Below are 25,885 nucleotides of genomic sequence, written 5' to 3'. Positions count from 1 at the left end.
TCTGCAAGCCTTCCAGGGCCTGCTGCACTGAAGCATCCCCACGTAATGATGCTGCCACCACCATGCTTCACAGTGGTGATAGTGTGTTAGTAGTGTCGCATCTAATGGCCAAAATATCCAAATTTTCCCTACATGTTTAATGTAAATGTAATTTTAAACAAGCAGACACAGTATGCCTATTTCTTCAACTGAGAAAAAATTAGACCCATGCAGTGTCACAGAAAGATAACAATGGCACAGAGACATTAAAAAGTATGATAAATTATGAAAATGTTCAAGAAATACAGAGTGTGTATCTCCAATTCCGTGATTATGATTAAGTGATCAAAGCCAGACAGCAGCAGTGTAAAAAGCATTCAGATCTTTTATTCAGGTAAAAGTAACAATGCAAGAATGTAAAAACAGTCACAGGTAAAAGTTTAGCATAATCATATTAAGTACAATGGTGTTACCTGTTAATGTGCTTAAAATATAAAAAGTAAAAGGACTTTTCTATGCAGGGAACTGTCCGCTGTGACTCTGAAATTGTTTATGTCCTTTCAATATTATAACTACTGATGTGCCAGCAGTGTTTACAGTTGTTGAAGGTGGGGCTATTTTTTCTACTTTGCATTGTTAGTTTAGTCCAGTGCTCCTAAGAAAGGTCACAAGATAAATCTGAATGGTCATGAGACGATTAACCGTTGCAGCCTTTGTCATAAAAAAAAGCTTTTGAACAAAGATTCAATCATTACAGCTCCACAACTTTAAGGTCAAATGAGTACCTTTGCATTATAAAGAAGAGACACTTGTGAGAATTTTGAAATTGAAGGAGTGGATCTGAGTGAAAAACTCCAGCAGAATTTTACATTTTTTAAAATTGTTTTTACTTCTGTTCAATCAAAACTGTAAAGCCGTGAGAGTTGGAGAGTAAAAACTGCCAATGACAACAGTGACTCACTGATGCTTTTGAGCATGTTCTAAACTGTTAAGTTGCAAATCTAATGCTGCATTCATGTCAATCATATTAGCTGAATTCTCCATTTCAGCCATTTGAAGAACTTAAAGTAGACATACATTGCAGGCTGTTATTCAAAGCATCGGATTATTTGGATCATTTTATCTCTTTAGTCTGAAAACCACAATTTAGATGAAATCATGTGAGAAGTTTTTAAACTATTACCACCTTAGATATATGAAACACTGCGCAGAGGCAGATTATTGTTGTTGGATGGTATTTTGAGCTTATTGTGGTTTTTTTTTCTAATGTAAAATCTGAAAAAATAACTACAACTGTGAGATTATTTTAACGGAGTAAAAATGTATGAATGAAAATACTTCAGTAAAGTAAATCAAAGATGCATGAGTATTTGAAGAACTGCATTTTACTTCTTTTCACAGCTATAGTATATTCGCTGACTAAACATTTTTAGCCAAAAAAAAAACAAAAACAAAAAAAAAAAAAAAACACAACTCAAAGACAGAACCATTTACTTGGAGAGTGAATGCAAGCAAGAGTCAGTCACAGCCTTAGTAATGCAGAAAAGCCTGAGGTTCAGGACAGACAAACGTAGGCGGAGCAGGAGACTGAAATACTATACAGTCTGGCAGGTAGTGAAAGGAAGTAGGCAGGTGTAAATGCTGCTAAGCTGGTGACGTAATGGACAGCAGGTGTGCAAGTGGGCGTGTAAAAGTCAGGTGATAAGGAATTGCGGGAACAACAGGGTTAGCGGAGGACAGGTGGGAGTGACTGGATCGGAAATGACTGGAGAACTAGTGCCAGATGAGGACGAAAAGCAGAAATAAAACAGAGAACTGATTACTGAGATATTTCACTGGAAGGTTTCACTCCTTAACATTTCAAAACCATTTTTCAGCCACTTCTTGTTTTTCCTGAAAATGCAGAGCTCAACAAACACAAATGACCTCTACATGTCCTGAGCAGTCTTTCACATAAGCACCACTCTGCAGTTGGCTCAGGAGCAGCAATATGGTGTTGTTCTTGGCTTTTGTCCTAATCACTTCATGGGCTATAGTTGCACGGCAGCCAAATGTTTTTCGTGAAAATTATACAAAGAAAAGCATTTGAATTTTGGCATAATGTTGCACTAAAATAATACAATGTCAGTAGTGTCAGCTGCTATTTAAGAAGTGTGCAGGGTGGGTCATAAGTTGCCATACACAGGAAAAATAAACACTTTATGTTGTACAACTGTTTTTATTAATATAATGTACTCTATATGTTTACCATTGCTTCGAAAACATATATTAATATATGTTTTCCACTGCTGATGAACTTGCATTAGCACAGTTGAAGTTATGCTTGTAATGGTGTTGGTGATACATTCCTTGAGATGATTTATGTCTCGTATCTTCACCTGATACACCATGGCCTTCAAGGGCCCCCAAAGATAGCATCAAATACATCTTCTAGGGTATCTGAAACATTTAAAAAATACACATTTTACATTTTCCTGTGCATGGAAACTTATGGCCCACCTTGTGTTTTGCAGTCACATAAACTGACACGGTCCTGATGGTGCATATGTTTGTCCAAGAGGTGGCGATGTCCGTCCACTGACGGTTTAATTTGGCTTAGCAGGAATAAAGGTTCCAAATGACACAAACCAAGAAAACTCTGCTTCATCTGCTATTTTATTTGTGCTAATTGGTTTATTTGTGTTTCTAAAACACAGCAAAATCTAAGACGATGCCAGCATTTAACAGACAAGATGGAATGGACAATCACACAAAGTTCATGTCTCTAACATGAAGGAAATACAAAATATGAAGAGACAGAGTAATGTTTACTGAGACAGTGTTTTTCCCAGAGAAACTTGTTTAAAAACAGAATTTAATGAATTATTCTGTTTGGAATTTCAAAAGTCAAAATACAGAGATCTTGTCTGACCTCTGGGGGAGAATATTGAGGTGTTGAACCTGAAAATGTCCTGTCTTAGAGACTGTATGAAATGAAGCATACTGTGATTCCCTGGTGCTGTTTCAATCTAAATTTTCATTACTGTGGCTGATGTTAACAAATTCATACTTTAGAGTCTTGTGTATTGGATATGCAGACAGAAAATGTGACGGCCACCAGCAATTTAAAATACCGTCCATGATGGCAGATATTTTTTTGAATATCTGGAAAGTGATCTTATTACTTCTTTTTTTCCACAAAACCACAAAGAATGATCTAACTTTTCTGTTGAAATCACGGATAAACCTTTTTGTGACTTTTTGCTGTATCATCCTTCCTCACTTTTCACTCCAGTGAAAAAAAGCGAAGTCAAAAATAACCTCAAATAAGTGAGTATGAGCAGGTTTGTGATTTGTAAAATCAGTTTATTCACAATCATTGTCTTAATGTTTTACATAAAACATACAGTATACGTATGTTTACATTTACTCCGCTTCACATTTGAAATAGAATAATTTGCATTTCTTGTAGAAATACCATCCTGTTCAGTAAGTAGACATATGATGGTTAACATATTGTTCAGAATATAAGTTTGTGTCACCGTGCCTTCCTTTCTTGCTCAGGAAACAGAAAATTTGGGAACAGATGATCTAAATGCCACCTTTGAAATATAACAGCCAAACTTTGTGCCCCGTCAGTGCAACCCATCCTCCCATTTCATCATTGGGGATGCTGAAAATCTGTCCTTCTTCCATCTGAACCAAATCTGGGAAGGTTTGCTCTTCAAGTTGTCTGCCTACAGAGAGGAGAATTTTATTTATTTATTACTTAATATCATTATTTATTCATTTCACAGTGAAGGCTATCACACTTAACTTACACACACTGGATAGAAAATTGGTGACATGATATTCGCCGACTGTGTGATCACTACAAAAGGAATTCAAAGTATGAATTTCTGGATTCAAATAAAATAGCATGACAGCTTTGAAATTTAATGCCATGACTTGAAATGAAATGTTTTAAACTATAATTTACGGACTCGCCTGTGGCGAATTGATGACTAACCAACTTCCTAGAATGCTGAAAGTTCAGGAGAACTTCACTTTTCTTCTGCAAACATCCTCCTTTTTCTCCGAGCTGTGACTAAGAGCGTAAGACAATAAAACTCCGGTCACTGCCATAAAGTTGCCAAAATTGCCTTTTAGTTGAAGTGAATGTGACGAAATACCCATATGCAGAAATGAGACTGTGAAATCAAGTTGCTATCAGTTACTTCGGTCAGCAAATTAAAATTCTTCTCATTCATGTAAGGCTTTATTTTCAGGTTAATCTATTAACAAAATCACAAAAACCCGGTAAATATACAGATAGAACATAGTAAATAGACTTACACAGCTGGTCTATTGGCAAGCACTTTTTTGACCCATGGAGCATCAGGGTCCAGACAAATCTTTTGTCCATCCTTTTTAAGAGTGGCACTGCAGGATCAGATCCAAGACGTCAGACACAATGGAAAACTTATATTACCTCAGACGCATTAAAATGCAGCTTAGGCATGCTTTAGGTGTTTTGTGAGATCAAAGTAAAAGGGCAACTTTCATACTTACATGATCTCTATTTCAGTGCAGTGTGAGTTTGCAGGCCTCACTTCCACCTCTCCAATTAAACGACCAATCTTCCTTTTTTCCGTCGTGATGCACTGACATCGCGGACTTATTTCTGGACCCCCAACACTGATACCTGAAATTGCAGAGATGAGATTTCAATATCTGGACAGAAACAAACCACATGACACAAATCTCAGCACCGATGCAGGCAACAGGCATCAATTGTAAATGTCAAGGAATATTTCAACAATTATCTATATTTATTTTATATTTTAACAGATTAAACTCACCTTCATGGATGATCAGCAAAACCAAGAGTGCCACAGTAGTGATGGTAGACATATCTGCTGTAAATCTGAATTCAGAGATCTCGGGGATGCGATCTAAATTGTCAGTTTGTAGCCTGCAAACATTTATATGAAGCTCAGCCCTTTCCACTACAACTGCCAGATGTGATGCAAGTCTGCTCTTATGATTGTTTTTCTCCCAGCATTGCTCCCTCCTACTTATTCCAAGGAACTGAGATGTTCAAAAAAAAAGAAAAAAAAGAAAAAAAAAACACTTCTGATGGCAATGACAGGCAGTAATTCACATTTAATGGTCATTATTTAGATTTCTGAGAACTTTGCTGAGTAAAAAAATGTATAAGAAACTAGATGAGGTGCATATATCATATTTGCTCATTGTGACAGCAGTGATTTTGTTTTCTTATCTCTTTTTGAGATCCTGCCATAGCTGCTGCAGAGGTGAATTAGCAGAAACAACTGGAACATCTAACAATGGTCATTTAGGGGATTCATTTCTTATGAGAAAATCACTTTCCCATGAAAATTAAGCCCGTATTGTTGCAGCCGATCTCAATCAGCAGTGAACTAGCTGGAACTTGGATTTCTGCTGCCCAAGCTGCAGCTAGTATTTATCCTCCCTTCTCCATTCTGTTATACTTCAACATATTTGTTTAGATTATGAAGTCAAAAGCCTTGCAACATCACCAAACAACTCCAAAACCAACATAAAAACCTCAATTATGTGGAAAAAATCTTTTTATGCGTAACACAGGCAGTGAGATTAATGTCAGTGTAAATTTCTTTTGTTTAAAGAATAAAACTGAAGAAAAACAATTGCTGAACAAAAAAAAAAAAAAATTTGAATGTTTCTGAATATTATCTACAGTTGTCATATACGGGTGGGTTATGACAAACCAGCGAGCTTGTCCTGGCTTGACTCTTCATCAGACAAATGCTCTTACAAATGGGTAGACTATAAACTGGACGGTCACCCACCCTCAGATAGATACCCCAGCTCAAAGTTTTGTGTGAGTAGGTAGTGGGGTTCAGTCTTCAACCACCTATTTGTAAATCAGAAAACTCCCTGACATTATCCAAATCCCCCAGAGGACGACTGCAATAGAGTCTCGTTTCGGAAGGCTGTTGCTTCCTTGTGTTGTATATCATTCATCATCATGTCAGTCAGCAGTTAAACCCTTGTTTGAAACTGTGCACAAAGTAAATCGCACATGCTTATGCTAAAGTGACACACTAATGCTCAAGCATACCTATCAGCTTTACACAAAGGCTAAAAAACACAATCCATGAGGAGGACTAGCTCATGACACGCTCATGATTCATTCCTGGTTTTCCCAGCTCCTGTTTTCATCCTCATTATCTCGGCTGTTTGTAATTGGTATCAGTGTGTGGTGTTTTGTGTGCAGGAACATATAGTGAATGTTATCAGGTAGATTGCCATCTCAGACGAAACCTCCATCTAAATGTACAGTGTTACATACATATGCTATGTAATGGAAACCTACTGCACTTTTTGCACTTGATTGGTGTTTTTCTTGTTCCAGTCATGCTGGAGGAGTACGTCTGATGAGAATATTTTTTGCATGCTTGCACACATGGCGAGAATGTCATCAGTTTTATATGTAAACTGACATTTATTTGGAGCGGGACTTGATATACGTGCCGTATTTCTTGTGAATTCATGCAGTCATTGTTAGGATATCTTAATCAACAAAATCAAGTGAACCTGTTGGGGCAAGGTGAAAGATTATGGGATCATCAAAGTAATTAAGCGTAATCCTGTGGGAATTGATCAACACCGTGTGCAATCCATCTGGTAGATGTTGAGATATTTCACACGCTTGCAGGAAAAATTGGACCTGCTGAAAATTCCTTTGAATTCATCCTCCTAGGACCTATCCGCATGAAATGTAGTGACAATAAATCTATTATTTGATGGTCTACACCAAAGTAGTGAGCTGAGAGTGACTGGAACTGCCTTCTCCTTAATCTGCTGCTTAGATTTATTTATCCAATTGAAGTGCCTTTCTTCTTTGCAATAATGAAAGTTTTGTAATAACCAAACAGCTGTGTATCATACTGTCAATTGTTTTTGGAAAATTCCTATCCCTCTGAAGTTACAGAGCCTGTTTACTCTGTTGTGTGTGTGAAATTCACCCTACTCCTATAAAATTAAATCCTGCATATCATTAACAATAATAAAATAGTTCACAATTTGAAATAGGCTCTGTTATAAACATAACATGGCATAAATGCACAACACTTTTCTTTTCACTCTGATTGATCCGTTATGAAGAATCTGCCCCCAGTACCAAATAAAATTTAGTCAGAAGACCAATAAATGGAAATGGTCATTTGTTTCCAAACATATGATTGTCACATGCTGCCTGTCATTCCATTTTTATTTATCTCACAACCTATATTGACTTGAACCGCAGCAGTGAAATGGTAAATTAGAAAATTTCCATTGCAGTTCATCATGTGCTCGACACAGAGCTGACCATAGAAGGACAAGTATGGTTTTAGTTGAGACCTGGTCATAGCTTCCGGTCTGCCTGACATTTATCTTAGTTCTTGTTCAACCATGAAATAACTCCAACTGTACCAAAAATGGTTAAGCTGCTAACAGACAGATTGTTGGCGTCTGTCCAAAAGTGTTCAATCAGTTCAGTTGATGTATGTGAGTCAACAATTGAAAAATATGTCTCAAAACCGCAACATTTGGCCTCTTGTTCAAAAGTTTCTCAACACTTCCTTCTGCTTTGTGAGTGTCTGTAGTGACGTGATGAATGCCACAAGATCTGTTGGAGCTTGTTGAGGTTACATCAGGCGTTCGTCCCATGAAAGTTTTTGGCACATCGCCTGACTTTGCTTCAGGAATGTCAAATGCATGTACTAGCAATGTATGCACTTCATGGTGACTGTAATAATTGTCTGGCAATGACGTGCTCATATATGAGTGTACATAAATGTCAAAAGTTCGATATGTATTTATTCACCACTTACAATATTACGTGTTATATAACTATAAGACTCTGCAAATGTAATAGAAAACTTTAAACAATAAAAAAAGAAAGGATAAAAATACTGATGTGAGGAAGAATACTGTATGTACAGTAAAGGAAAATAAAAGGTACTTAGTCTATAACTGTTATATACAATGAACTGTGCAGGAATGATGCTTGGAAATAAAAATACCAGTAGAAAGTGCAGTATGCAAAAGTTATTCAGTAACAGCCACATCAGTAAAATCCTAAGACTGCTGTGATAAGAAGAAGAGGAGGCTGCATGTACACAGTATTAAAATCCAGCAGTTGTGTAGCTCTTGTTCCTGAGGTCTACACTGATTTGCCATTATTGAACAAGAAATAAACCTGGCAGTTCATTCGGGGTAGAGTTTGGACACCGTCTAATTGAGTAGATGTCTGAGTGTGTTAGAAATCTGCCAACGGCAAATTCGCAAATGGCTCTTGGCACAATAGACTGCTCTTCCTGAAGGTGAAATTTTAAGTGACACAACCGGAGGGCGACATTCATCAGCCACTCATTCTGAGATTGCATTTAACTGTTCATTTTATTGCATGTCATCGGTGAATCAGTTATCAGTTGATCAATCTCACGTCCTTGAGCTCGGCATGAGCAATCCAGCATACATTGTTAACAGGAAGACAGACATTTTTATAATATTATAAAAGGCTTCTCAAACATTCCTGTCGTGTCTGTCAATTTATTACAGAGATTTAGTCACAGTGTTTTTCCAAATCACAACTCTGTCTGAGTGACAAATGCTGACCCGTGAACTCTCTTGATAAATCACAGATAAGGAAAAAAAAGAGAGGTAGAAACCTGAGTGTAAATTCCCACCAAGTCCCAGATTGCACAATCTTCCAGAGCTGGGAAATGACTCATTTCCTGGAGACGGCTATAAAAGGAGGGCCTCTTCAGCGCTAGATTCAAACAGCAAACAGCTGAGAGCGAGAAAGCAGCTGAACACAGAAGAGGAAAAGTAGAGGAGAAAGGGAACTGAAAGAAGAGAAAAATACTGCAGAATAACATATACCTTCTCTACTCTTGCATAGTACTCAGGCTTTATCTGACGGCATCCTGAAGAACATTCTTTCATCGTTAATTATTGCAAAATTTGAAAAATCAAAATGGCAAGCAGCAGAATCATCATTTTCTCCATTGTGGTGCTCCTGTCCTTCCTAGCCATCAGTGAAGGTAAGCTTTTTTTGTTTTTTAATAATTGAATGTAACAGCAATTGTTCAGTTTCTGCTGTCCTCTTTTCTTCGATGCATTAAGAGTTATCTCACACTCTTGCACTTTGTGACCATGTACAACTCCTGCCTCTTCACAGGGATGAGTTTGAGAAGTCTGGGAGTGGAGCTGCACTGTCGCTGCATCCTGACAGAGAGCAAACCCATCGGCCGACACATTGAGAAGGTGGAGCTGATTCCTGCCAACTCCAACTGCCAGGACACTGAGATCATGTAAGAGCCAAAGCCTTTATCCCATCTCTATAGCGATAATGATGGCACTCTGAGATAATGTCATTGTCACTTCTTGGCTCTGGCATGAGGCCTTCATTGAAACTTACATCTCTCTGTATTGCTTTGTGCTGCAGTGCCACCTTGAAAAAGACAGGCCAAGAGGTTTGCCTCGACCCCGAGGCTCCCTGGGTAAAGAAAGTGATCCAGAAAATCATGTCCAGGTAAGATTCACTCACAAATGCACTTAAACACATTAGTTTATTACTAAATAATGAACAAAAAATGTAATCTCTGATTCTTGTGATGGATCTAGTAATAATAATACTAATAATGTATCATACAATGTTCAAGTCAACTTTTGACACACAAAATAATCATTCTTTTCTGTTTCTTTTTTCAGCAACAGAAGACGCTGAACAAATGTGAGAGATGTGCTTCGTCAGTGAGCTGTTTATCGCCAAATGAAAAGTACCGAAGAGTATTTTTTGATCAGATGATCAAGTCAAGACATACCACTCATTTTATTTTAATACATGGAACCACTGTCCTGATCAGCTGTTGAAAATGACAACAGAATTCATCCAGTCAATTTGTTTGTATCAAACATACTGTTTATTTATGTCTTTCCTTGTTTCTATGTCACATATGTATGTTGCAGTCAGCAACTATTTTCTGCTTGTAGAGTTTTTAAAAACTGCACAACTCTTCTCTTGTCTCGTTTAACATACTTATTTATGTATTTATGAACAATTGGTGTATTTAAATTTCTATATATATGGTTGTGTGTTTTGGGTGATATCTTGTTCATTGATTAAAATATTATCTTTAAACTGAAAACAAATTTGCTTTGTTTTGTCTTTCTTATGTATTGTTAATGAACTCTTTGTCTTGTATGTATTGCATACTTCCTTGGTCTCAGTAAGGCAGGGAAGATCCTGTCTGACCTCTCAAACCCTGGCCAGGGTCTCTTCAACATTCTGCCTTCTGGCAGGAGCTATAGAAACACTGCATGCCGGACAAACCGGCTGAGGAGCAGTTTATTATCCGTGGGCAATTAGGCTTTTAAACTCAAAGGAGTAACCCCCCGTGTCCTTCTTTCAATTTTTCTTTTGGTCAAACATGGGACAGTACATGTGTGTGTGTACATGTTGACTTTTATTGTTCTTTATTACTTTAAATTACGCCATGCATATTACGTTTGTATTTTTTAAGTGCAATATGGGAGATGCTCCCACCAATTTCATTGTACAATTTTTGTGTAAAGTGGCAATAACGCTATTCTATTCTATTCTATTCTATTCTATTCTATTCTATTCTATTCTATTCTATTCTATTCTATTCTATTCTATTCTATTCTATTCTATTCTATTCTATGCCACTTGCAAGGATGTAGTCATGGGATTTTCATTATCAATCAAAAAATTCAATGTCTTGATATATCTTACGAATAGTGGAATAATTACATTATTTACTTGAGTAAAACCTCCAAATGGAAGTGTACTTAAAATTAAAGGTACACATTTAGCACAAAACTGACCCCTCTGACTGATATATTGTTATATATGATGTAATATAATATTAGTATTATTACAAAAATCAATGTTATATTTATTGCAAAAATTGACTATTATATAGTCACTACTGATACATCAGTATAAAAGTAGCTTTTGTACTGTTGGTCACAGATAAACTAGATCTAATTTATGCTTGAGTCTACTGGTTGATCAATAGAATTCACCTAAGGCAGTTTTAGGGTGTCATCCAGCTTTTTATGAAGCTAAATGTTAACTTCAGTTCCCATGGCTTCGTCTCATTTAAATTTGTTTTCCCTTATTAGGGCTGGTGCACATTTAAGACAGTCGTAGCCACTGCTATAATAACAATCTTTTGTGTAGAATCTGCAGTGAAACCGGCTTCCCACCATCTGAAGGGACATACACACTCATCTGCCTTTGTAGAATGGCCAATATAAACACTGTCTCTCTGAAAAAACTTTCTGGAAAAAACAGTGTTTGTGTGACTGGTGGAAGTAAGCCGTCACATGCTACATTTTCTAAAACCTGAAAACAGAGCCAAGGGAAGTGCACAAGTCTAGTTTCCTCTCAGACTGCTTGAATTACAGCATGTTAAAAACTGTTATTGTGGAATTTTTGCCCAGTGACACAAAACAATTATGAGAATAATAATTAATTGAAGAAAGCTAAATTCTTCATTGGTTTAATTTTAACTATGCCTTGTATGTTAGAGGCTTATCATATGTGTTCTTTTAATATAAAATGTCTAAACTAAAGCTGCCACATAAATGAAGTAAAGAAGTAGCTGAAAATAAAGTTTTCAAGTAACTTGCAAATGCAGTGTTTCTGTGGATTTTTGGATATTCCCAAAAATCTCCCCCTACTCAACGGAATGTTTTGTTTATTATAACTTTGGATGTTTGAGCAGTTTGGCTCTGCTGTTTGTGGATTTATGAAGGCGGGGAGTGTGTCTTAATACAAGTATCAGCATGATTTTGTGGTCCGAGTGCTGTGTTGAAACCTGACACCTTTCAAGTGCACATAAAAGGGTGAAGTAGAAGACATTTTCACTTGTCAAACAAGTCCAAGCTTTAAACATGTTCAGAGGCCATGCATTTTTCACTGAGAAAGAGAGAGTGAATTGTTTTTAGATAGTGAATTATAAATCCTTAATGGACTGCTGCGGTGGAGAAGGTAAATCACTTTATGCATAATCTTTAATTATACACAAGGATAATCATATTTAACAAATTACATGCACAATAAATGAAAAACTAACAAAAGCAACCCCCTCCAGAAAAACACACACAAAAATAACTAATGCAATATCCAAAGTATTAAACTGTACAAACCTCCCTCTTTTAGAGCACATATTCAAATGCAAGTGAACTCCTTTGTCTCCTGTGCAATAACCTTCCATGTGAAATGTTAAGCATTTTAGGGACTGTTTTGTATATACACTTTTGAACATTTGTTTTCATACTTGTGGCCTTTTTTGTTTTCTTTGTTGCATTTTTGATTTTGTGTCCCCGACTGCAAGACAAGTTCACCATCTGGAATAACTGTTATTGCACAACTTCTTGGATTGTGTCCCGCATCGTCTGTATTCCTCTTGTCGCTCACTTAGTCAGTCACTGCCGTCAGCATTACAGAGCGACGCCACATGATGGCCTAATGCTCGGTTTATTCCAACATGGATAAATAAACCTACTGTGTATCATTTTACACCGATTCATTTTAAAAACCTGAGTCCTTCTGCTGTGGTAAATAAAAAGTGAGTTAAACTTAACTAATTAGTTTGAGGTCGTCATTTGGGTTTTGAAAATGAAAAAACAACTTGGGGAACTGAACTTGACAAAACAAACTTTATAAAACCCAAGATATTAAGCTACAAATGTTCAAATCACACTGATGATTGGTGACTGTCACATTTGGCTTCTCTTACATTTTCTGAGTTCTTCAGTTTACACAAGGGCAATACAGCTGCAGTTACTCCTGTTAGAGCTTCTTTGTTTCACAGTTACAGGGATGACAGGTACGTTGGCCCTGAGGGAGTTTTTAAAATGAAAAGAGTACAGGAGAAGGGAATCTGACATTAACCTTCATCTAGGTTTGCGTTGTTTTTATAGTGTTATTAGAGGAAACAGTCATGACTTGTTAAGTATTGAGAACACACTGCAAAGTTCCATTTTACTCTATATGTGTTCTTCAAGCTATGAAAGAAGATTTTCTGGAGTGTTTTATCTCAATGCACAATGCAAGCTGGGAAGTCAATTATGCTAATTTGCAGAACTAGTTTTTATTTTACTTTTTTTTTTTTTTGGCTCCAGAACTTAATGTAACAGGTTTGGGTGAAACTAATATTCCAAGTCTCATATTTAGAAGCTCTTAAATTATCTGAAAATAATAGTTAGAAAATGTATTTTTAAATTTAGGTTGATGTTTAGTTTACATACACCAGAACAGATTTGTTAATTCCACTAATTTCCTGTACGATGTTTTACAGTGTAACAGCTGGGATTTGGTCTGCGTCAGAAGTCACACACACTTCTTATTTAATTTGCATAAACTTTTACACCTCTGCTGATGTTATTATCAGCCGTGACTGTGTGGCTGGTAGGTCAGTATATAACTGAGGAAGTCCATGAAGTCCATGGGAAAATCTACATTTTTATTAAAAGTAAAAAAAAAAATTTATGTTCATTATGATCATGTCTTTACAAATTCCATGGTTATTTATTAAGAAAAAAAAATACTGGATATCACTAAAATGTTGACTAAATAACTGTCCAAATTTGATGGCAACCACCTTCTAATAAGCTAAACAATAATAAAATTAGCTCATTAAAAATGGTTTTGATTGTGTTCTTTTTATCAAGTTGAGATAATCATGACAGATATTTCTTTTTTTGGCAATACATCAAATTTTACATGGAAAATAACAAATTGTATCTGTGTCCGAGAAATCACTTTCAACTCAGTTCCCCATTACAAAAACACCTCTCAAGGAAGTGTGTTAATTCCAGATAACATGACCTGCTCCACATGATGTCATTTCCTCCTGAAGAAAACACTGGCAGGACTCCAAGCCTTTCTGAGTTATTTAATATAAAGTAGTGTGTCAGTCAAGTGTGGATTTATGGCATGTTGACAGGTTTTCTACACGAACTTTATAAATAACTTGCAATTTCAATTTTACTTAATTGTATATTTAATATTTAGAAGAATCTTTCTCTAAAAGTGCCATGTGGTGTTTGGTTATAGGCGGCCATATTGATTTTAGGCCTGAAAACAGCAAAAGTGCCAACTATGATACCTTTCAACTATGTTACAAAAGGTCCCGCAATCATATATTGTCCCTGGCATTGTGTTCACGTTTTGCGTTTGTGAGTCTATCATCATGACAAAATACAGTGCTAGAGACACCTACTATTGCAATAGCTACCTGCAAGGTGAGTTTGCGTACTCTGGCAGGTATTTTTATGTCTGTCTTTCTGTTTGTGTCCAGATTTTGTCACAACCCTTCAAGATGTCATCATAAAACTTTACAGGTGAAATAAAAATGAAGGCCATATTCAAAGATGAGTGTGCTCTGACCCATCTAATCTAATCTCTTATTCATGTTGCAGTGAATCTTAAGCCTCATGCATGCATTCAGTCAATTTAGTCACATTGTTTTCACTTCATTAGACTTCCTGTGTGTGCATCTCATCCAGGAAAATGTGGTCCAGGAGACACTAACTGTAGCCAGAACTACCACCAAATAATATTTTTTGTTTCTTTGACAACTGTTTATACACCGATCAGCCACTTTATCTCAGCTGACAGGTGAAGTAAATAACACTGATCATCATTGCAATGTTCTGCTGGAAAACCTTGATCCCTGCATTCATGTTAATGATTAAACATGATCCCTCTATTTCAACAGCACAGCAGCAGTCTCCCCCAGCAGGACAAAGCGGCTCGCTACAACACAAAAACTGTCCAGGGACAGATTAAATAACACAACGAAGAGTCCAAAGTGTTGACCTGGCCTTCAAACTCCACCTGAATAACCTCAGTCCACGGAGGCATCACCCCAACCCCATGATCAGCTGCCAGCATCCAGATGTCAGACACCACAGAGTTCCCATAGCGATCCATGTCCTGATGGGTCAGGCCTACAATATAAGGCAGGTGGTTTTAATGTTGTGGCTGATTAGTGTATTTCTTTGTCAACGCATAGCTTCACAACCACAAACTCACAAACCTCTACAGTTGTGTCATCACAATTAAGACTGAGTTCGAAGATGGATGTGATGTGACTCACGAGTAGCTGCTGAGTAGTCTTATGAATATGTAGAAATGACAAATAGTGAGTAGAATGTAAAAAAAAAAATGTTTTTTTCCTTTTGGCAGTTTACTGTTATTTGACAAATTTTCCCTATTTTGTTAAATTACAAATAACTTGTAAAATCACAGAAAAAAAATACTAATTTACTTGTTAACCCTAAAAAACAGGGCAAAACTGTAAATAATGTCCATTATTTCACAATGTTTGACTATAAAATGTCCCTATTTTTAGTTTATTATATCAGTTACAGGTGTAATTATTTTAGAGATATTTGCCATTATTTGAAAGGAAAAATATGGATAGTAAGGACTGAAAATAATATTTTTTTTAAACTGGTAGTTTACAGATTTCCACTGTTTGTTGAAATACAGAGGATATCTAGCAAAATCTTTTTTTAAAATAGTGTGCATGTTAACTGTGCAAACAAACAGCATCAATGTAAAACTATAAATAATATCAACATCAACATTTTTACAAATAGTATTTTTTGTGACTCTAAGATGACAGTTTTATTTAAATCAACTTTTAAAAAAGTCATAATTTTACAGATAATTATTGTTATTCCCACCATGTTTATAGTTTTTGAATGTCACAGTATTTCACTGTTTTTTATGTATTCTTTCTGGAACCCTTGCTGCCTGATTTTCACAGTTTTTTATTGAATTATTTTTTTTTTACAGTGTACGTCGATTATCATGATGCGACAACAGCAAGACAACTATTTCTTTTTAGATTGTATTTTGCAATACAGCTTCACATTTCTAAAAACAAGAACAGCAAAAACAAGAGAGCGCAGTACTCTGCCAAGGCTGCTCAGTCGGATCTTTTCCAACGACTGAAATCTTGAAAAAATTTGTGGCAGAAATCATGGCACTATAGAATGTGGCCATTTAAAATAGATGTACCCACAAACAGAATAGCTCGTTGTACATCTGCTGTCCTGCTGTTCCCACTCCGTCATCACCCCAACCAGTCAAGGTAGATGGTTGCCTTCCCTGAGCCTGGTTCTGTAGGAGTTTTTTCCCCATCACTGACTACCTGCTCATAGGAAAATTGAAAGGCAACTTGGATTGTTGGGCTCTCTGTTTTTTACTCAAAATTCATAAGGTCTGTATCACATTAAGCAATGTACGATGACATATGCTGTGAATTGGCGCCATATAAATACAGTTTAATTGAACTGAATTTGAATTTAATTGAATAATCAGTCATCAGCTTCAGTTCGCAATGTTTTGTTTTTTTTTTAAACACACTCATGCTTGTACATATACCTTTTAGCCTTCACTTGTGTGGCTGTTTGTTAAATTTATTTTCAAATCAACAGTTTGCTTCTTTGCCTTCCACAACTGCAGCTGCATTAAAGCAGATTTTTAAGGCGCACATGTATTTGCGGTGCCGCTGTTAATGTTAACCACAACACATTTGATATTATTGTTATTCTTTGCCATTGGCCTGTGTGAGGATGCAGGCAAAGGGGCGGGACTGAGCGCACAGCCGGGGGTAGGTGCGGTAGTGCGGCGTCTGATGCGCGCAGAAAGCCAACACGCACAGCGCCGGACGGATGCGCACCGGACACACCGAAATGCACACAAAATGCTGCGTCCACGAGCTGTGACAAGCCGCTGGATGTGAAGGAAAACCACGCAACAGCTGACGACAAAACCCTACGAAGCTTTCCGGTCCAGATCGCAGCAAACCCGCTCAGCCTGTGTGGCGTGTGTGTGTGTGTGTGTGTGTCTTTTTTGCCGCAGAAATCATTCCACCGGAGCTCCCCGCCGATGTGCTTTAGCTGTGCATGAGTCCCTCCGTTTGGTTTGCAGGTTCAGGACAAAACCGGGCGGTGTTGACGACCGTGTGTGGTGGATACAGTTTGTGAGTGCACCTTATCTCCGCGCAGCCCCCCTTGGCGACTCCTTCAGGATGGCGTTAACGATCTGCACGAGATTTACCGACGAATATCAGCTGTTCGAGGAGCTGGGGAAGTAAGGAACATGTTTGTCTTTTTTTTTAAATCATCTGGCATCATCCCTCCATGAAATGCCAGCTCGTTATATAATAGGCCGCCTTGGTTTAGGGACGCGGATTTCTGTCTCTGAGTGTGCGCTCTGCTGGCTGTGTAGCCATGAAACCTGTGATGCAGAGGGGTAAATAATAGCATGTATATCACGCAGGCCTGTGCGGTTGCATCCTATTTGTTTTGTTTTGTTTTTTAAAATCCCACATTTGAATCCCAGCTTGTGAAAGAAGATGTCATATCCACTGTGTCGTCATTTGCCTCCATCCTGCCTGTGCGCCCGCCTGATTTCGACCTTAAGACGTGCCAAAAGCACACTGTTGTTGAAAAGCTCAGCCGGGATTTTAAAAAAAATGCATCGGGTGTGTGGAAAGGGTGAGATTCGGTAACCCACCCCTCGTTCCCCCCCTCTCTCCCTCCCTCCACCTCCCCAAATCCTCCTCCCGCGTGACAGAAATACACACTCGGTAATGCGACAGCAGACCATGTAGTTGAAGATGACACACTCCCCCATTGGAGCACCGAGCTGCGGTCGATTATGAGACCCGGGCAGGGAATTCCTCACCCCCAGAGAGAGGGAAAAGATCCGTGCACCTGCATGTGTGCGCGCGCTTTTGCATGTCTGTTGTCTTGATTATGCAAATATATGTATGTAGGTGTGTGTGAGTGTGTGAAGGCATTTTCCTGACCTGCAGTCTGCCCAGCACCCTGTGGTCACAGTGTACAAAGTCCCAGATGTCTGCAGCCTGTGTTGACTTTCAGCCAAAGCAGAGAGAGATCTAAGAATACACTCCCAGTTAGTCCACTTATTCCTCTAAACTGGAGGAATTCATTTCCTCTCGCCCACCTGATGGAGGCCTGTGTTTTATCTGAAGCCTCGGCGCTCTTGACTTTATGATCCTATGCAGCATTCATCTTACACCATCTCTCATTAATAATGCATCCATATTGCTTTTATAGTACCTTTTAACTCACCTGATCCCTTTAGCACAGCACCGTTTTCCCCACATGCATGTACAATAGAGTACCTGGTAGTTGAAGAGCAGAGATACCACTATGTTTTCCCCAAATAATAATAAAAAAATGAGGAAAATCATATCAATACATAAACATGCATAATGCTAGGAAACCTATTCAAGTTCAGGTGACAAAAATAGATCTTTAAATTCAGCTGTTGGGGAGGAACACATCTCCAGAACTACACCAGTGTATAAATGATGGTGGAAGAAGTACAACCAAACCAAATGGTATATAAAATCCAGGTCCAGGCACTCAAGGGGAATTTGAAGGTAGAAGTCAAATAGAGATGCTGAAGAACATGTTTCTGCTCTTGGATCTGTATTTTTAATGATGTTTTTTTTTGGCTTGTAATTCTTCTGCCCCTTCTCATTATTCTCTTTCATGACCATTGCTGGTTTTAGTGACACCAGCAGCACTTCTCTCACTTTCCTCAGTGTATAGTTTACGTTTGTGAAGGTTTATAAATGCCAGCTATATGTTTTTTGGATTCAACTTTTAGTCTATCTTCATTTTTCTCTATACGAACATCACTGGACTCTTGGAACCTGTTGTTCAAACCACCACAAAAACGATTACGTCTACATATTGTTGAGTGGTTATGCAGTTTATGCAGAGATTGATTTGAAAAGGCTGTATCGTGTTAACCAGTACTATACCGTAACTGACAAAAGAATAGATATTACATAAGTCTGCGAATAGATCGAACATTATATAGAAATGATTTGGATTTCAAGTGGTATTTAGATAGAGGAAGAAGTCATTCTAATTAAACTTGACAGCATGGTTTGCAGAAAGGTGAGCTCTGCATTTACGTGACTCGACTGATACATGCAAAAATCAGTCTACAAGGAAAATACAGCTATATCAAAATGTTAAAAAGGCTCTCTTGAAACTGATGTCACACCAGTTTGTGTGCTTATGTGACCTTTGTTTACAGAGAAACCCTTTATCTGCGTCTCTACACAAAGCTATTTTTATCTTTGTAAGTCATTTTTATGTTGTTACACAATCAGATGGTCCAGGCAGATCCTCAACAGTTATTCCATTTCATTTTGCAACCATATATATTATAGAACACGAATATAGTGATGGTTCATTTGCTAACCTGGAACCATGTTTCAGCTTTTGCCCTTAATTTACTTTCAAATTTGAGAGCACAAGCATTTCACTGTGTATCTTCTGTCCTGCAGGATTGTACTCACACGCTTACCATATGCACTTCACAGTGCCATGCTTCCCAACTCGACAGTCAACTAAAATTCTTATGTAACATGTTATGCTATGATCATTTCCTTTAACAAATCCCCTATAAATTAGAGGTAAGCTTTAGTGGCAAGCTGCTCACTCCAGAGGATGTTAGATAACGTGTTCATGGTACATATCACTATATGCTCAGCAGCAAGTCACTAAAAGCATCAGCTATTTCTGCTGTTGTTACTCTGATTAAATCAAATAACACTAAGCACGGCAACCACATCTGTGAGACATGAGAGGTAAAGTAAATACCAGGGTTCATTTGAGGTAATGAATATGCTCAGCTTTCTCATTGGGGGTTCTAACTGCTCCTGCCGTCTCTGCTGTTGTCAGGGAAAAGACAATGGATTTTTCTGTGGCGTAGAAGTGATTTCATTTGAAAGAAAAGGCGAGCACAGACAGAGAAGGAGGCTGAATAGCGAAGCCGCCTGCGTGGCTGCAGAGCTGAGGCAGGTGGACCACTCCATGGCTGCATTTAGAGATGCAGCACTCTTTTCCTCTCCTCCCTTCAAATATAGCTGACCTAGTTTTTTGATATTCATACATGTGCCTGAAAAGCCAGAACAGCACATGGCTGAAACAATAGAAGGCTGGTTGGCACGTTTGTAGGTGTTGATGGTGGCGTGTAGTGGTTTGGACATTGTGTGCTGTAGGTGTGGTGGAGCTGCGCAGCTACTGCATCTAAACTTCTGTGCTCAGAATTACAGTGTAGATGAGGGATTTAGCTCCTGTAACATCTGATGGAAGTTTATTTCTGCAAATAGGAAGACTCATTTAGTGCAGTAGCTTTCAGTGAGGCTTACACGGTTGGTCTAGTGTTCAGGTGTAGCTCCACCTCAGGCTCTAGTTAAATGGAATCACAATGTTTCTCCTCAGAAGTTAGTCATATTCAAACTGTAACAAATGTCCAATTTATGGCAGTTTGACACATATTGCCAATACCACCTAATTAAAAAAGAGGAGCTTAGGCCTTTTCAATTTGAATTATCTGGCTCACTTCCATAAGCTCATTTAAGCCAGGCTTTTCTTTCTTTCCTTTCTGAGCCTGTCATAAATCACCCCTCTGTTTCTATAATGAATGATGCACATTATAAATTATTTTGACCTTTTTGGAATATGTTAATAAATAATTCTATGTCTATGTTCATTTCAGGGGAGCCTTCTCTGTGGTCAGGAGGTGCGTGAAGATCTCCTCTGGACAGGAGTACGCTGCCAAAATCATCAACACCAAGAAGCTTTCAGCCAGAGGTGGGAAACACATAAAACATACTACACACAAGCACATACCAGAAAGACATGCTACACGTGAGCAGAAAATCCTTCCCAGAGTGTCACAGAGTTACATGTGGATGAGCTGTGAACACTGATGCCTTTGAAACAGGCTTCAGGGCTCTGAGAGTATGTGTTCTAGTGTGTTTGTGAGAGAGAGTTAAAGCCACTGAGTGACTCGGAAAGGAAGAGACTCATCTGGACTTTGGTTGATTACATTTTCTGTGGAAAACAGTGAATATGTCAAATAATATGTCACAGAGTATTTGCTCAATTGCATTTTTGTGCTGTGTGACTCTCACTCCTTTTTGTGTTGTTCATAGTTGTCCTTTGGTTTCTATGCAAGTGTCCGTCACATACAACCTTGTGTGCATGTGTGTGTGTGTGTGTGTGTGTGTGTGTGTGTGTGTGTGTGTGTGTGTGTAGGTGTGTGTGTGTGTGTGTGTGTGTGTGTGTGTGTGTGTGTGTGTGTGTGTGTGTGTGCGCATGTGTTCCGTATTGATTCAGGGCTCTGGCTGGTCTTGTCGTCCCAGGGGCAGATCTCTTGCGAAGCCGACCCAGTTCTTTCACATCCGTCACTGTAATTGTAGCCGCTGGCCTGGTTGCCTCAGGCCCCGGGACGCACACACACACATATAAATTCACACAGTAGCTCCTAAACACACACTCGCAAACATGCGCACGTGTAAGCACACTCATGACCCAGGAGCCACTAGCAGCCTATTTGCGCTTACTAACCAATGGTGTGTTGGGCCTTTACGGTTTCTCCTTGTCTCCAGCCAGTGGCGGGTTTCGTCACCGTGTTAACTAGCGACTGATGTCAGGCTTCTGTAGATGTGAGCTGAGCCTTCAAACTCAACTCTCCTCTGTAGTAATTTACTGAAAATTAGCTTGCGCACATGTAACATTCATTCTGATGATACAAATCGGTGGTTTGGCCTAGTGTTGTTGCCCCTCCACCTCTTTGCAGTATTTTACCTTTCAATCCATTCCAGCAGTCTCCTCCTCAGCATCCTCCCTCTCCATGTTCCTCTGCATTTACTTTCCCTCCCTTTTTCATACCTGTCGTCTTTTTTTTTGGTGTGATTTTCACATGGTACCTATCCTCTCCTTCCTGCATATTTTCCCCCACTAATACCTCCCCATCTATCTCTGCCTCCTTTCCTGCATCCTCTTGTTTCTTATCGCTCCTTCTCTTGGCTCCTTTCATGCTGTGCCTCTTTTTTTTCCTTCTTGCTCTCCTCTCTCTCTCTCTCCTCTGAACACTGCTTTGCTCTCTCCCTCTTCTTGTCTATCTTCTGCCCATGTTGACCCTCCCGCCTGCTGAGTGCAGTGTTGGTAATAGACACCTTGGCAGACGGATCAGTGTCTCACCGCTCGCATGGACAGATTTTCCAAAAATACTGCTAAGAATTATCTTACCACTCACGCATGTGGGCCTGCATGTGCACACACACTCTCTCTCTTTCTTCTATGTATGTGTGTCTATAGAGGTTTTCATACAGGGCATGCTGGCGTGTCAGATATGGTCTTACCGTCTTTCCGCGATAAGCCCTAGAATTGCAACTCTGATTCCCTTCTCTCTGGCAGGATCATGACCTCCTCCCCACCCCCATCCCCCCCTCACCCAACCCCTCCCCAGCACTGTGTGTGTTTGCATATGCAAGTGCAGGCGCGTGTGTGAGTATATATAATTGAAAGGGGTTTAGGGTAGGCTTGGTGGCTGGAATGCAAGCAGATCAAGGCGCTTGTGCGTGTGTGTGTTTGATGTGTTTCTGGTTATGCAGGCACACATGTGTCGGGCCTATAGGACCAGTCACAGTCCTGCAATCTGCAATCCTGATTATGCAGCATTTCATTAAGAGCAGCAGATGAGCCAGTGAATGAGAGGAAGCAGTGGAGAGACATAGGAAAAGAAAAGGATAGGAAGCAGAGAGAGAGAGACAGATAATCAGAGACAGAAAGAGAGGATGGCAAGCCAGTGCTTAAGAGTGTGTGTGTGTGTGTGTGTGTGTGTGTGTGTGTGTGTGTGTGTGTGTGTGCGTGTTTGTGCATGCATATTCCTCACAGCAGTTGAATATTTGTCCTCCCCCCTTCATGCATGCGTCAGTGTCCTGTCACAACGACTCTGTCTAGTATCTTTTGTCACTTTGTATTTGCTTGTGATGTGCTGCCTGTGTGTGTTCGGTGTGTGTGTGTGTGTGTGTGTGCAGCTATGCAGGTGCTTGTGTATGTGTCTGTAATCCCTCATCTGTTTGAGTGTGTTTGTGTATGTGGATGTCCTTGTTTGTGAATCTGTGCACTAGCCTCATTGCCTGACTATGTGGCTCTTCAGCTTGCCATAGCAGTAGGGGAGGTTTGCACTGGCGAATCTGTTGCAATAAAGATATTTCAGAATTAAAAAAAAAAGAGGCTTGCTCATCCTGCTGTGTAAATATTGCAGAGCCACACTGATAAGGAGTTAGGGTGGAGAAAAAAAGGCTGCATTTACAAGGAGTAATGAATCAAGACAAAGATTTAGAAATATGTGTTTTGATGCAGGGTTGCCGGTGCTTTTCTTGCTCCTTTTTCGCATTTTATCTTCTCTGATTTCTTGTTCTTATTTTATCAGAAGCGTACCATGTTGGTAAAGTCCTCTTAGTTTTACCGAGACTGAATTACAGTTGTTCCTGGCTTGATGTCGTTCCAGTCCACTGATCCGTAACTGACCCTCCTTCAGAGTGGACAGTTTCTGTGGTAATTGGGTTGTGCTGTTGTTATTTTTATGTGGCGGTGTCATGGTAACAGAGATGATAGCTGTTGCTGCAATATAAGCTGGTCTTCTTTAGACAAATTGATACCATATGCCTCTGTAGATACATCTTTGCATGTTTTTCCTTTTGTGTATGATACCCCTTGTGTAGTTTTCCCTCATTAGGCAAGATCAAGATTTGTCCACCATCCTGATTTCCCTTCTGTTTTTTTTTTTTTTTTGCTTTGCTGTCTTTATTCCCGTGTTTCTCTGTTGTCACTGTGACTCTGTTTCGCCTCACTTTGAAGTGAAGGGAAGGAGAGATAGAGGGGATGTGGTTGTGGGAGAGAGAAAGATAGGGACATAGATAAACAGGAGGGGAGGAAAGGAAGGAAGGATCAGTGGGAAGACGGGGGATCACATGACTCACTGGGTACTTGAAGGCTAAAAATAAATGCTGGTCGTGCTTTTGCTCTGTGTGTCTTTATCACACATGCACACACACACACGCACGCACGCACGCACGCACACACAGAATTGAAAATATTCCATCTTTTGAAAGGAGCCAGGTTTTTGGTTTCAGTCGATGCTCACCTGTCTGACAAACCAGGCTACCAGTGGACACAGGGAAGTGTGATTCTATCGTTTTGTGTGTGTGTGTGTGTGTGTGTGTGTGATATTTCAGTGTACAGATTTGGCATGAAACTTGGATAAAATGTCTGATTGCGATTTTTCTGACCCGACCTTACAGTAAGTTGTATTACATTTTTTAAATTAAACTCCATATATCAGTCAGTGGTATAAAAAATATCAAACATGTACCCCAAGTTAAATTACAAACTCATTCTCAAAGAATTCTGTTCCTGTGTTAAAACATGATTCAAATGAACTCACGTTGGGTGTGATTTTATATCACACATTGTTTAAAACTGATTAAATATAGTAGATTTCTTCCGAAGCGTTCAGCTTCCCATGGCCTTTATAAGCAGATAGAGTTTGTATGTACATAAAGGCAACTGAATCGTCTCCATGACAACAGAGCAAACCTTCTCCACTGTTAAAGGCCATCTGATGCGGCTAAAAGCTCTGAAATAAATCTAGATGTTTTTTGTCAGACTACTATTTTTAAAGGTCAGGAGTGAATCTTCAAGCTGAACCACAGAGGCAGCTTAATGACACTGGGCTAATTATCTGAAACTGGGTGCCATGTAGCTGCTTTAGCCTAATAAATTGACAGGACGAGCTACTTCACAGCTGAAAAAATGATATGATGAAGAGTTTCTGCTGGCTGTTTGCAAGTTGCTCCTCATAATTGCATACAGTATCTGAAAATGATGCTAGATTGATAATGTGGAGGCTCATGTCAGTGTCTAAATGACTATAGTGGATTTTTTTTTCTCAGGAAACCCAACTGGCCAATAAATACAATTCAAGCAAATAAACTGCAGAGAGATGCAGAGGCCACACTAAACAGATCACAGCTTACAGTCCCATTTGTAGTTAATTCTGCTGTAAACATCTCTTGTGACAGTTTCTGCAGGCGACATCAGAAGTCATCAGATAAAAATGTCATCTCTTAAAACTTTGTTAATAATGGAAGCTATAATCAAAATTGCAGCCCTTGCACTTTTGAAATGTCAGGATTTCGATGAACACGATTGATTGTTCAGCAGCGACAGAAGCTGCAATATGACTAAGAAGCTTAATGGACTGTGCAGAAAGCAAGGACATTCTTAATTACAGACTCTGCCTGTATCTCCTCCTACCTCTCTCACTTTATCTTTTTTTTTATACCCCTCTGCCTATTGTATATCAACCTCTGTTTCTTCTCCTTTTCTAGTCTATGTGTTCTAGAGTTAAAATCTTTAGTCTTGTCTCCTTTCGTAGAAAACATATTGGTAGACATTCAGTCTGAGGCCACAAATCCATGACTTCAACAATGACAAATGAGAAAAAGATGAAACTATTTGCTTTAATATGCATTTTTGTTCATGTACAGTATGATCCCTGTGTCGTTTTTCCAGCAGAGTCATTTAAACACTGGAATATGAGCATCTTGGAGTCAAGTCACTAAAGTAATATCCATATAAAAACACTTAAAAATCATGTGCCTTGCAATTCAGACAGATGGAGATTAGATGGATCAGCCATATAATCACAGACACATTTTACATTTTCAAAAAAATAAATATGTAAATGTCAGATTTTGTGTCACCAGAAGTCACATTTTGCACTGATGTCTCCTAAGCAAAAGCAGAAGAGGTATAGATGCCACTTACTTTCTCACAAAAGTAGCTGCAATATGTGTGGAAGGCAGTGTTGCTATAATATCAGACCTTTATTTCATTATAATTTATTGCTTTCCTCACCTCTATATAAAGGAAAAAGCTGCGTGGAAAGTTCATGTTCTCGAGGGGTTTGTTTGGAGGCATTGCAGGTAAACCT

The 25,885-nt window shown here is 38.8% G+C and overlaps 3 protein-coding genes across 17 annotated transcripts in view; 2 read left to right on the top strand and 1 right to left on the bottom strand.

The window, feature by feature from the left end:
- Window positions 1–3,303: 3,303 nt before the first annotated feature.
- On the bottom strand, window positions 3,304–4,958 carry LOC111567847 (interleukin-8-like). Its single transcript, XM_023269183.3, has 4 exons — window positions 4,800–4,958; window positions 4,510–4,642; window positions 4,294–4,380; window positions 3,304–3,695 (listed from the first exon to the last, which is right to left on the bottom strand). Exons 1-4 carry the CDS (start codon window positions 4,849–4,851, stop codon window positions 3,683–3,685), a joined length of 285 nt encoding a protein of 94 aa, XP_023124951.1. The 5' UTR covers window positions 4,852–4,958; the 3' UTR covers window positions 3,304–3,682.
- Window positions 4,959–8,669: 3,711 nt separating this feature from the next.
- Window positions 8,670–10,146, top strand: LOC111567845 (interleukin-8-like). Its single transcript, XM_023269182.3, has 4 exons — window positions 8,670–9,035; window positions 9,173–9,305; window positions 9,440–9,526; window positions 9,706–10,146. Exons 1-4 carry the CDS (start codon window positions 8,969–8,971, stop codon window positions 9,719–9,721), a joined length of 303 nt encoding a protein of 100 aa, XP_023124950.1. The 5' UTR covers window positions 8,670–8,968; the 3' UTR covers window positions 9,722–10,146.
- A 6,497-nt stretch (window positions 10,147–16,643) lies between these two features.
- camk2d2 (calcium/calmodulin-dependent protein kinase (CaM kinase) II delta 2) overlaps window positions 16,644–25,885 on the top strand; it is a 38,997-nt gene continuing 29,755 nt past the window's right edge. For 5 of the 15 annotated variants that reach the window (XM_035947651.2, XM_035947649.2, XM_055010332.1 and 2 more), the window contains exons 1-2: window positions 16,646–17,134; window positions 20,594–20,688. In XM_035947651.2, the coding sequence (XP_035803544.1) occupies window positions 17,073–17,134; window positions 20,594–20,688 (157 nt within the window). In that variant the 5' untranslated portion in view covers window positions 16,646–17,072. Of the gene's footprint in view, window positions 17,135–20,593; window positions 20,689–25,885 lie in introns of all 15 variants that reach the window. The other 10 variants (XM_055010334.1, XM_023269213.3, XM_035947655.2 and 7 more) reach the window with 4 other exon arrangements.

The sequence above is a fragment of the Amphiprion ocellaris genome, chromosome 4, assembly GCF_022539595.1.
Source record: "Amphiprion ocellaris isolate individual 3 ecotype Okinawa chromosome 4, ASM2253959v1, whole genome shotgun sequence".
Classification (NCBI taxonomy): domain Eukaryota; kingdom Metazoa; phylum Chordata; class Actinopteri; family Pomacentridae; genus Amphiprion; species Amphiprion ocellaris.
Note: the sequence above shows the minus strand (reverse complement) of the source record. Positions and strands in the feature narration are given on the sequence as shown.